At 33.2% G+C, this 12,866-nt stretch overlaps 1 protein-coding gene across 19 annotated transcripts; it reads right to left on the reverse strand.

The window, feature by feature from the left end:
- Positions 1-5,813: 5,813 nt before the first annotated feature.
- LOC110865004 (helicase-like transcription factor CHR28) lies at positions 5,814-10,860 on the reverse strand. Of its 19 annotated transcripts, none has more exons than XR_002550244.2 (10): positions 10,758-10,860; positions 10,459-10,578; positions 9,742-9,783; positions 8,655-8,691; positions 8,319-8,538; positions 7,551-7,769; positions 7,232-7,429; positions 7,026-7,130; positions 6,186-6,413; positions 5,814-6,108 (listed from the first exon to the last, which is right to left on the reverse strand). XR_002550244.2 is itself a non-coding variant. In XM_022114187.2 (9 exons), exons 6-9 carry the CDS (start codon positions 7,266-7,268, stop codon positions 5,998-6,000), a joined length of 462 nt encoding a protein of 153 aa, XP_021969879.1. In that variant the 5' UTR covers positions 7,269-7,429; positions 7,551-7,769; positions 8,447-8,538; positions 8,655-8,691; positions 9,742-9,783; positions 10,459-10,854; the 3' UTR covers positions 5,814-5,997. The 19 variants fall into 19 exon arrangements, 6 of the variants coding, with proteins under 6 accessions (XP_021969879.1, XP_021969881.1, XP_021969877.1 ...); XR_004860339.1 differs by having other exon boundaries at positions 6,186-6,395; positions 7,308-7,429; positions 10,459-10,575; positions 10,758-10,854; XR_002550243.2 differs by having other exon boundaries at positions 10,459-10,575; positions 10,758-10,854.
- Positions 10,861-12,866: the final 2,006 nt, after the last annotated feature.

Here is a 12,866-nt window from a genome sequence, read left to right on the forward strand (position 1 = left end):
TATTACACAATATGATACTAGAAGACGATAGGGATGACGATATCACTAGAGTAGGAGGTCGATCTTCAAACAAATGAAAATGTTGATGGGGATGTCCTTTTGAAATTGCAGAATCTGGATACACATCGCACCTTCAAGAATCTTGTGGAATACAATGTGAGCATCAAGTTACCACATTTAGATAACAACTACTACCTTCGTATTTTTTTGTTTAGTTTTATTTTTTAGTAATGCAAGGTTGTTTTAAATTTTCTATTTTTTTGTAATGTTTAACTACTTTTTTATATTAAATTAATTATTTAAGAAAAAAGTCTAGGAAACTTTAGGCAACTCCACAACATGTCTTTAGGGAATTTCAAAGAAATTTAAGAGAAAAATGAGGTGTTAAATTATGACTGATGGTTAGCTACAGAATGTGAGAGAAGTTAAAAGATGAACTCCCTTTCACTACGTTTAAGTTCAAATTTACAGCTTTCGAACTTTTGACACCCAAACCCTCTCTTTGTTTTCCTGCCATAACTAAATCCCATTTAATCCATTGAATTTTTCTGGGTTTACCCACACTTCACCCCCCCCCCCCCCAAAAAAAAATCGTCTTTAAGGATTCCAAAATGTTACTGACAGTCGCAAGCATAAGAAATAATGACATATAATATATTCTTAAGGAACCGAGAACTAAAGAAATAATTGTCCATCTCCCATCGATGTAAAGGCACATTTGCTATCCATGCCTTTTCTTGAATCTATCAAAGATCTACTACCAACTAGGGCCGGTCTTGAGAATTCAGGTGCCCTTTTCGAGTCTGAAAAATGTACTCCTTAGACCTTAACGGGATATATCATGTAAACTATTTTTTTAATAATGATTGAAGTTATAGCAATAAATAAGTTGTGCCCTTCGACATTGAAGGCCAAATAATAACCTAATTCTAACAAATTACACCCAAATTACAAGTAACAAAGTTCCTAAATTCTAACAATTAACATTCACCTAATTCTAACAAATAACACCCAAATAATTTTTTTTTTCAAAATCAAATAGGTATTAGGCTAAACCTAATGGGCTAAGTTATAAAATTTAAAATCGATTTTTAAATGGGCCTAACATATAACTTGATGTTTATATGGGTATTCTATTTTAAAAAGAAAAAATCTATATAACACACACACACACACACACACACACATATATATATATATATATATATATATATATATATATATATATATATATATATATATATATATATATATCGGATTTTTTTAAAATATGTGCCTCTCGGAAAACACGTGTCCTGGCCGGTGGTCCTCCCAGCCCACCCCCAGGGCCGCCCATGCTACCAACTTTTAACTCACACCATATTAAGAGCAACCGAGATCCCTATATAAGTAAAAGAGTAAATTACAAGTTTTGTCCTTTATGTTTACATCAAATTGCAGACGGTGTCATTTGCATTTAAAATTGACGGGCTTTGTACTTAATGTTTCAAAATCTTACACGTTATGTCCTGTAGGCCAAACCCAGTTAGATTTTTTCATTAATTATGGTCATGTGCGCTTCACACATGAGGACATTTTTGTCTTTTCATCTCTTCAGGGACTATTGTGTTAATAAGTTATATGTAAGGGCTATTGTGTAACAATATCATTTTATCCTCTCTCTCTCTCCAAACTTCATCTCCAGATTCTATTTCTCTGCATCCAAATCGCAGTTCATCAATCACCATGGAGCATGTCCGATGTGTTACATATGTCAAGAAGCTGAATGACATAACCAAACTCAGTGATCAAAGTGAACCAATGGTTCATTTAGGAGTTGAACAAGGAAGTAAGGCTTATCGTTTGTTGAATCCTAAATCAAACAAGATAGTGATTGCAAGGTATGTGCTAATTGACGAAGTTAAGGAGTGGAGTTGGGATCCAATTTCTCCTGTGTTTACAACAAATTGGGCCAGTGGGTCATTTTCTGTGGTTGAAAGAGAACTGGGTTCGACATCACATTTAGATATTGAAGACCCTAATACCCAATTCGAGCCCTAACTTACAAATCATGAAGAAAGTATTGAAAAACATCTTTAGAAACAAATCAATTACCAATTAGTGCAATCAGGTCTGAGAATTCATCAGCTCCATTTGATGATATGCCTCCCCATGGAAAATAATCTCTAGATTGGGGTTAGGGTTCCGGTAGGGGTGGTGATGTCGGAGACGGTGGCGGGTTGATGGTGGTGGTAGTCTGGTATAGAGAGAGAGAGAGAGAGAGAGGGAGAGAGAGGTTATGGTGATTTGGGTGCAGTGGTGATGGTGGGTGCAGCAGTGGTCGATAGGTGGGGGTAGTGTGGTGGAATTGGTAGTGGTCGGTAAGTGGGGGGGGGGGTGGTGGTGGCGGTGAAGGCTGAGGTGGGGTGGGTGGTGTTGGTGAAGGTTGTGGGTGGTGGATGGTGCAAGAGAGAGAAAGAGGGAGTATTAGAGAGTTAGAGAGAGAGTTTAGATAGAGAGAGTGGAGAATCAGATCATAATTTTACATATATAATAATACTTTTTTAATATTTTGTTTTAGTTTTTTTAAATAATAATATTAAATATATAGGTAAAAAGACAAACATACCCTTTGGTGAGCAGATTTAACTAAAAAATTTAACTGGGTTTGGCCTAAAGGACAGAACGTGTAAGATTTTGAAACATTAAGTACAAAACCCATCAATTTTAAAGGAAAAGAACACCGCCTTTAATTTGGTGTAAACATAAAGGACAACTTGTAATTTACTTTAAGTAAAACATAAGTTTCTGAGGTTTACAATAGAAGCGTAAGTCACTAACTACCTCATGATAATCTACTTCAACCCCATGCTAACCGGACTTATGAAGATCTGTCTTCAACCTTGAAGCAAACAATTAAAGGCATGTTTGGCTAAGCTTTTTGAAACAATTTATTGACTTATTGGTTTTTTTGGAAAAATTAGTATAAAGTAACTTATTGACTTATTAGTTTTTTCCCTCACATACACTCTCATTGCCAGACATCATTTTAGAGCTTATAACTTTTCAAAAAGCTAATAAATCAATAAGTTGTAGAGCTTATGACTTTTCAAAAAGCTAATAAATCAATAAGTTGTTTCAAAAAGCTTAGCCAAACATGCCCAAACACTACTGATCATGTTTTTAACGTTACTAAGGGTATGTTTGGCATGGAGCTTTTAGGAGCTTTTAGGAGCTTCTAGCTTTAAGCTTTTAAGAAAAAGCTCCTACTTAATAAAAAGTCTTGTTTGGTTGAAGGAGCTTTAAGCTTTTAGGTTAGGAGCTTGAAGCTTTTGGTTGAACGCTACTACTAGTAGCGTTTAGAAGGAGCTACAAGCTTTTAGGGAAAAATGACTATTTTAACCTCTCAAAATAAGAAACTTTTTAATGCACCAACTTTCTAAATTTTTAGTTATGTCCATTTAGGTAATTTTATACATTTTATTAAAAGCTCCAGCTACTCTACCAAACATCAAATATATCTAAAAAGCTACAGCTACTAGCTACCAGCTACAGCTAACAGCTTCCAGCCACCAGCTACCAGCTTCCAGCAGCTTTCAGCTACCAGTCACCAGCTACTTTTGCCAAACATACCCTAAGTGTCCATTCTACAACCGTAATCATATTATTTACTGATCATGTTTTTAACGTTACTAAGTGTCCATTCTACAACCGTAATCATATTATTTGCGTATAATAAATACTAGGCTATCACCCGGGAACATCCCGGGTTAGGAAAATTTAGTTTTCAATAATAAAAGGTACATAAACAATATTTTGAAACTCGTTAGTATTTTCTTTCCCTTCCCACAATAATTTATTTGTTCCGTTTCATCAGTATCCTAACTTTGTCTCCATGTGTATTCATAGTTTTCGTGTAAAGCTTATTACCTTTTAATTCTTAGTGAAATCTCAGTTAAAAATTGTTTCGTAAACTGATACAAAATGTTATATTGTTTGTTTTTTAATTATATTATATTATGTTTTTACTTGAATTTTCAACTAATAAAATTCATAAACATATTCTAAACAACGTGATGAAATCCTTACACGACAAATGATACGTTGATTAAGTTAAAAAGAAAAAAATATTGGTTAAAAAGGATAGAATTATTCATATATATATATATATATATATATATAAAGATCAAACAACCACGTCAAACAAACTGAAATATTAAAAAAAAACCAATGTTTAAAACGTAAAAATCATAAAAACTGCTTTGAATTCATAGAGATAGGAGCTAAGTCTCTTTCTTGCTAACTTTCTCCGGATCCTTGACATTACTTGGAGTTGGAAGAGTTGTAGACATCAACCTAGCCTGTGTAAATTTGCTAAAAAGTTCAGTGAATGCCTTCTTCTTCATTATATAAAATGAGAGTAGCAATCACTTAATGGAGAATCTGAAAAAATGGTTTTATGATTACTTGGATGGCTTAAAAACTCCGAACCCAAGGAGAAAGATTGGTTGGGGTATAGGAAATTCTAAGGGTTTGATATTAGGTGATGTCCAACAGATTACTCGAAAATGATCTCATATCTCTTTACCGGCATCAAGAATCAAGATATTAATATACTATATAATCTAAAAATATATCACAAGTAATGTATTAAATTTCTTAGGAACTTTATTTTGTTAGAATTGTAATTAAGCATATAATATTTCAAGTCAGTTTGGGTTAAATTTAAGATTAGGTTTCAGGCAATAAGAATCAAAACAGGTAACTTTTAAACCATAGAAGTTCTTAAACAGATATCCCTTAAATCAAAGTTAGTGAAGAAGAGTTTAGTAATCTATAACATCAAACTGTTTCTCAAAACATATTTCTTCCACAAAATTATCATATGTAATACATAAAGATAGGTGCTCAAAAAAAGTTTCAAAACTTTAAAGTTTTTTTTCAAAAAAACCACCTGTTTGACCCGAACTTATTTTGCTCCAAACCCATATTGACCCGAACTTAATTAATAATTATTTAATTGAACTGAACTCATTTTGCTCCGAACCTGTCTTAACCCGAAATCAGTTTAATCCTAACCCGCATTGACCCGAACCCATTCTGACCCAAAGTCGCTTCAATCGATGACCCAAACCTACCCGACCTACCCAATTTTACCTGTTGATTAAAATAGTTTCTTTAAAAGTTATGTGCCAAGTAAACTAATGACAAAGTGAGAATACAATTTTAATTCACATACATACAATATTATCATAAATCTTTAAATATTAAACAACATTTAATGTTTGCTTTGTAGGTTTATCTTAGAAATTTTTAAAAGTTAATGAAGAACTCAAATTTGTTACAACTTACCAGGTCTATCTACAACTGAGGTGGACAGAAGTGAAGCATCCGTAAAAAAATAGGTGATTGTTATATATACAGTTGTTTTTATGTCATAATACATTAAAACACGTGAATATAAAAAATGATGTAACAGGATAAATATTAAGGAGTGTATGATAATTGGCATGAAAATGGATATTGGTGTGAGAAGATTAAATAAAGTTTACATGATGGTAGCAGGTTGGGTTAAAATATCTAGCATGGATTCCTTTTCTCTAGGGGTTAGTGGGATCCTCTAGTAAGGTTGAAAGCAGTAGATGAACATACCCCTATAGTGGATATGCCAAACAAACCCATTCTTGTAGCATATCTAAATGATTACTAAACAAGTTAAGCGGATATAGTAACCATTACTATGATATGGTCAAAATAAAACCAAAACTTAAGTTAACCATTTTATTTTCAAGAGATCTTATGGAGTTTGAAACATAGTAACCATTACTATGATATGGTCAAAATAAAACCAAAATTTAAGTTAAAACCATATATGAAAAGATGCATTTTAAAAGGTAATAACATTCCTCCTTTCAAACCTGGGTATCCAAAAAAGCCTAGTAAATTACAACTATTTGAAGGGCTTCGCATTTTATCTCAACAAAATGCCCAACAATACAACCTGACTAATGGAAAGTTTTAACGTGCCCCCATGAACAAAAATCTTAGATCTTCATTGGTTAAATGAGCAGTTGAAGTTCCACTTTGATCTTCACCGAAAGCCAAAGCAGCCATTTTTCTCTTTTTATCCTGCATTCACCAAATTTTTGGGATTCACTTGACATGGTAAAATAGCAAAATTACAGTTTAACCCCAGAAGTACAAACCTGGAGAGCAAGAATTATGTCTTCAACTGTGTTCTTAACAATGAGTCTGGACACTGTAACAGGTCGAGTTTGACCGATTCTATGAGCTTGGTCAATGGCTTTATCTTCAGTAGTTAGATTCAAACACAGATCGTAAAGAATAACATGAGATGCAGATACCGTGTTCAAACCAAGATTCCCAGCTTTCAGCGACATCAGCACAACAGGTACCTGTAACGTATTTCCTCTCTGAACAAAAATGAAAACACTAAATTCGCGAATACTTGGCTTAGAATAACAACCCATTTACATTTGAATGGTTCTGATTAGGATTATGTTATTAATCTAAAAGATCAAATAAAAAAGATTGGTGTAAAACAGATTGAAAATCTCCCAAAGTGAATCTTTAATTGATAAAACCTTCAAAAGATCAAATAAAAAAGATTGGTGTAAAACAGATTGAAAATCTCCCAAAGTGAATCTTTAATTGATAAAACCTCCTAAATCATTTTATTTATGAAATACTAAAATTTTGTAATATCATTCAACGCTAATTTGTTTAAAAAAACTGATTGCATTAAAGTTTAGAACTTTTTTATTTAAGGTAGCCAATTTCCAACTTTTCTACTTCAAGATAAGTTAACAGGTTATCTTAACTAACTATGGCAAATCAACCATTTTGAAACTTCAGTGTGATTTTTTTAGCCCTATAATAATAAGTTGGTTAGCCTTACTTGTTTCAACTCATATAGGAAAAATAATTTTATTTGACCCAAACATTTATCCGACCCACCCGTTTTGCTAACTCTAGCAATCAGTGGACTTATTTTCATGTAATAACTATAAAGAATAGGAAGCCACCTCAGGATCAGTGTTGAAATCTTTAACAGCACTATCCCTTGCAGATGAAGACATTGAGCCATCAAGTCTCCTATATTCAATACCATACTGATTAATGGTGAAGGGCTGCCAATAAAAGCAATTGTAAAAATTCATTAAGCATTTAAAGATATATTTGTAGGACCCATCTATCATATTGAATTGTAAAAAAATTCAGTGGGCCCCACCACCACCATCACCATCGACCTGAAATTCCGGCGCCATAATCTCCCATCATCAGCCACCAACCCAGATATTTAGTACCTGGCCCAAGCAAGTTGTCCCTATTACGAAAGCTTGACATGTTCAACATGGACGCCATCTGTGTTACTTTTGTTCTCAAATTTGCAAGCATATGTCTGCGTCTGTTCATTTCTTTCCCCGTTCTGAAAATATTAAAAATAGGTTAATTGATAGTTTTGTTACAACTTTAAAAAATTTTGAAAGACAAAAGCAAGATAATAACGCTCTCTTAACTACAATTCACAAACTGAGCTAAATACATACAGAGGCTGTTTTGCAGGAAGCTTTGTCAGAAGAGACTGCAAACTATCAAGTCTAGTTCCCAATATCGCAATCTTCCTCCGAATTGCAGACGAATGACGCTGAGCTTCCGACCCTGCTACAAACGAACTCCTCTCTGATATCATACCAGTAATGTCATTAGCAAGTTTAGACGCTTAATTATACTCCCTCATCCACGAATCCGCAGAAGACGCCATTTATCTGAAACAGAAACAATAAAAAAACTAACACATTAACCGCCAGCCACCGTTTTACTTAATTGCATCCAAATTAGGGCTCACAAACATCCATAATTATCTAAAACCGCAGCGAAAATCATCAGGTGGTGATGGTGGTAAAGAAGACTTATCGGCAAAAAAAGGCGATAGTCGTGAGTGTAACTAAAATTACGTAGCATTTTCGAACCTTTTGCTGACATCATGTTCCTAAAATTCTACCTAGACAACAGATACACAAGATCAGTATTAAAGCAGCGAAGAACATTCATAGCTTGATTCGTTCAACCCTAGTGTTCATATATTGCTTTCAAAATGTGAAGCATACATATCCCAAATAGTGAATCGAATTATTCGGAAAACATAATCTACACAGATTGATTACAGGCAAAAAACAACTATCAAACGAATATTAATAAAGAAAAAAATGAAAAACTACTACCTGTGATCAAATGTATCATCAAAATACTTTTCGAAGTACTTGATCTTGCCCATAGTCGAACAAAAAAAAGAGATGACAAAACGATAAACATACCTTTGATTTCTTCGATATTTGGTATTGTTCTTCAAAATCGACATTAGCATAACAATAAAAAACGACGTTCAAAATCATTATTAAAAACCGACAGTCTTAACGACAAATAAGAAATTGAAGTGCTTAACTTTGATTATGTGGATAGTTCTTGATGATATGCAAGAATCGTTGTTGAGCATTTGCAACAATGATTGATATGAGAGAAGTGGAGAAGATTCGGCTATCATAAAATAATATCATTAACTTTAACCTAATCGATGAAGCACACTGATTGTTTCGAATCAAAATTTTACAAAGAAGATCTAAAGTAAAACATCAAGAATAAGATTTTGATACCTTTGATTTGGATGGTCTTTGAATATGCTTTGGAAATCTGAAATCGATTAGGAGAGAACGATAATTAGGGTTAAATGTTAGAATGAAGCTTATCCTGTAAGATTCATTATTTTAGGTAACATAATTATTGATTTCGGATCTATCCATTTAGTAAATGGGTAATTCGTATTTGTGGTTGGTTTAGGAGGGAAAAACCATTGTGGTTATTTTAGTTAATACATTTTCCCAAGCCATGATTCTTTAGTTGAAACACTTGATTATTTTTTATTGTTTTTTCTAGTATTTTATTAAACCTAATACCGGATTAGCAAATATGAGTAGTATTTAAAGTTATTTTTTGGGTTAATATCATAAAAAAAAACTTATATACCTTATTGTGTTTATTAAAATCCTGTTTAACCCGATATTAATGTAAAAACATATAAAAATATCATTAAACTTGTCAAATATGCACGTGATTATGAATTTTAAAAAATAATGACCAGTCAACTTTTTTAAACTTGTTAAACTAAGTTGTCGGGTCACCTTTTCCTAGCAAAAAACCCAAACAACACGACCCGAACCCGAATAACCCTTACCCGAACAACTCGATCTTTAAATGGGTCGGTTATCGGGTCACCTTTTCCTAGCAAAAAAACCGAACAACCCGACCCGAAAAACCCGTAAAATCCGAAACCCGAAGAACGTCCCTACTCAAATGGATCAAATAGATCAAAGCTAATAAATTTAACCCAAAGAGTTGAAAGTCGTTCAAAATGTATTCAAATGCATAAAACCTTCTAATTCACTTTATTAAAAAAAGGTTTAGATTATTATCACAACGGTATAGTTTTGTAATCATAATTAAAACAATAACATTTTTTTGTTATTAAGGAAACTTTAAACAACAAAGTGTTTGCAAGCAGGTCCAACCTGACCTGTAATCATATCTATAACATTAACATTTTTTTAAGAAAAATGAAATAAGATAGTGTTTCGTTTGCAACTTGCAAGTAGGTCCAATGTTACTTTAGCTACCTGAACCCATTTTGACCCATTACCCAACCCGCTTACTTAACACACCCAGATTTTCTTTACTATCTTTTACCTTTGGATTTTTATCTTTAGCTACCAGCAACGCCCTACGTCCCTGCATTAGAAAAAAAGTTATGGTCTCATGAAGGAAAAATTCAAGTACAGCTCCATCTATATTGCATACAGTACATGTGCCATGCAAAAGTGTTAAAACATATGGTTGATGGTCAAATAATATGAAGCCTTTTTTATAGAACGGACATAAATCACCTTAAAATCGCCATAAACACAAAAATAACACAACAAACAGGTTTAGTCAAGTACAAAATTTCTTAGGCATAGAAATGCCTAATATATGCAGCAAACTAAACCTAAATCACACCTAAAAAATTATAGACTTCAAAATCTCTCCAAAATACCTAAATTCTTGTAAATTATTCCCTTTCTAATGCATCAAAACGTTATTGAAACCACCGAAACACACAAATTATCATATATAATGAACAATAACAATCATCAAACTAAACAATTCGATTTCATTACGTCATACACATACAAAGACATTAATCGCAACGAACGATCATCTAATATAAGCCATTCATCACTTCATACACACATAAAAGCTTCACATAAACACAATCTACTAACGTAAGATAATGATCAAACAGATTTACACAGTTATATACAAATTCATTTCACCCAAAACACAAATAATAAAACAGATTAGTACGAAAACAAAAACAAAATTAAGGAAACGGAACCTAGGGTTTGTGCGATTAGATAATCGGACCTGAATGACAATGAAGACGAGCGCAGGTATTTGGACGGTGCTTCGTTGACGGAGTTGTGAGAGGAGACGGTGGTGATGCGACGGTAGGATGGAGTGCGGTGGTGGTAGTGAGAGTTGCTGCTGATGGGAAAAGAATCGTCAGATAATATGAATGAAAAATCAAAATCGTGTACGGGTTTTCTTCTTAAATCAAAACAGGGAAGATGATGATGGCTAGGGTTTCGTGACTGTGAAACTCTTCCATTCCAACAGATGGATCTGTAGAAAATGTGAGGGAGGCGCTAGGGTTTCGAGTGTACCATTTAGATGAAGATCGAAGATTGAAGACGGAGAAGAATAGGGCGACTGCAATGTAAAAAACCCTAACATGTTTAGGAAGATGGAACGGCTGAGAGAAAAAAATGAGTGAATTAGGTTTTAGAACATTTATATAGTCGGGTAAAAATCCGGGTACGGATACCAAGTGCGGGATCCAAATGCGAAAATGTGTTTTTTCCTAATTTTCCCGCCAAAAATCAAGTGAGGTTGCACCATAACGCGACACGTGTCCCAAACCTTATTCATTTATTATATATTATATATATAGATATAGATAAGATAAAGGAATATTATTTCTACCAATATTTACTCCATTAAACTACCTTGTCTCAACTCAACAGCATCCTCAATAGTTTTGTAAAGACCCTCCATCTTTTAAGAATGAAAACATAATTCAAGAAACTGATTTAACAACTATGGCATGGGATTCTTGAGCAATGGTGTCACTGATGAACTCACTCAAATGAAAAAAAGACAAGAATGAAAAAGTTTGCTATCTTTTGAGGATAATTTTGCAAGAGATATGAATTTAGGTACAAGAATTTTTTATTTCAAAAGCATCCCACAAGTTTGAAAAGTGTGCTAAACAACATCTATGGTGGTTGTATAGGCCTTCAAATGTATTTGGTATCTAACTACCCATACATTTATTTATTTATTTCACAACAATTCTAGATAACTAGTTATAACTTATAGGATATCAAAATCAATTTTTTATATTAACTTTTTGTAGTTTAATGAAAATAAATAAGGGTGTAGGGAGTGTTTAGGCACTTTGAATAGGTAAACTTTTAAATCACCCAATCAAACAGTGCCACGTCATTTTACCTATTTTGTTTACCTATTGCTCAAAAACGTTGGTGGTAGTTAGACACTTTGGAATAGGTAAACTATTTAAAAAAATGGAAAATATGTGATTAGTTGAGATGGCATGGACCCCACCACACACCCCTCTCTCTCCCCTTCCCCCCCTCTCCCCGATTCGGTGAAGGTTCACCGAAAACACCCTCCATTTCGTTAAACTTGATCGACAAAGTTGGTTAGCAGTGAATGGGGGTCGGTACTGAGTGGGTTTACCACCCCCACTCCATATACCCTAAGGACATCAAGTTATCTCAACTTATTAAACTAAGTTTTGCAATTTCTTTTATTATAATTCTACGAACAACTCGGGGACCTTAATAAGATATAAGGATCATGTGATTAATCTGTATTTTGTATTTTTTTTTGGGTAAAGGGTATAATCTGTATTTTATTAGTTTAATGATAATCAATAAGAACATCAAGTTATCTTAAAAAGGCCTTTGGGTATACTTTAACCCATCTTAACTTCACCTAAATGCTACATCAACCTTTTTTCCTCATTTTATTTTACCCTACTCCAAGGAAATGGTTTAATCCCTTTTAACTTCATCTAACCCTATTTTTAATGGTTTTTGGTTTAAAAAATAAAAGAATAATTAATTATGTCTCTTAACATCCGGTTAACATGTTAACATACAACTAGGGGTGTTCAAAACCGGATATCCGGAAATTCGGATATCCGAAAATTTCGGATAGTTAATATCACTATCCGAATCCGTATCCGAAATTTCGGATATTCGAAATTCGGGTATCCGAAATTTCGGATACGGATTCGGATAATGAAACGGATATCCGAATTCAAAAACAAATTATTTCAAAATAAAAGTCACTTTCGAAAAAGCAAAGCTTAATTTATCCATTTAGTCAAATATCAGATTGTTAATGGCTGGAAACAAAGATTTATCCATAGATCTGAATTAAAAAAAAAAAAAATTGTTTCCATCGATTAGAATAGCAAAACTTCTTGAGCAAATGAGTACATTCTTAATGGCTGCATCCATCCAAATAGTTCCCATTTTATAAAGATTTCCAAAAAATCACAAAAAAAAAAACTTTATTAAATGAATTATAAGTATTGAACTTCAAGTCTCATATGGGACTATATTTATCCAACTGTAATATCCATTTAATCACAAACTATTACACCATTAGATGCGATGAAAACTAATTCACATTTGTCAACTATAGAGTGAACCTAAAACTAAACAATTGGCATAAAGCACATA

The sequence above is a fragment of the Helianthus annuus genome, chromosome 6, assembly GCF_002127325.2.
Source record: "Helianthus annuus cultivar XRQ/B chromosome 6, HanXRQr2.0-SUNRISE, whole genome shotgun sequence".
Classification (NCBI taxonomy): domain Eukaryota; kingdom Viridiplantae; phylum Streptophyta; class Magnoliopsida; order Asterales; family Asteraceae; genus Helianthus; species Helianthus annuus.

Coding starts and splice junctions, on each gene's coding strand:
- LOC110865004 (XM_022114188.2), bottom strand. Junction 6,414..7,025: donor ATTTCAACACTGATCCTGAG/GTGGCTTCCTAT, acceptor ATTTTTGTTCAG/AGAGGAAATACGTTACAGGT. Junction 6,109..6,185: donor ACATAATTCTTGCTCTCCAG/GTTTGTACTTCT, acceptor TGGTGAATGCAG/GATAAAAAGAGAAAAATGGC.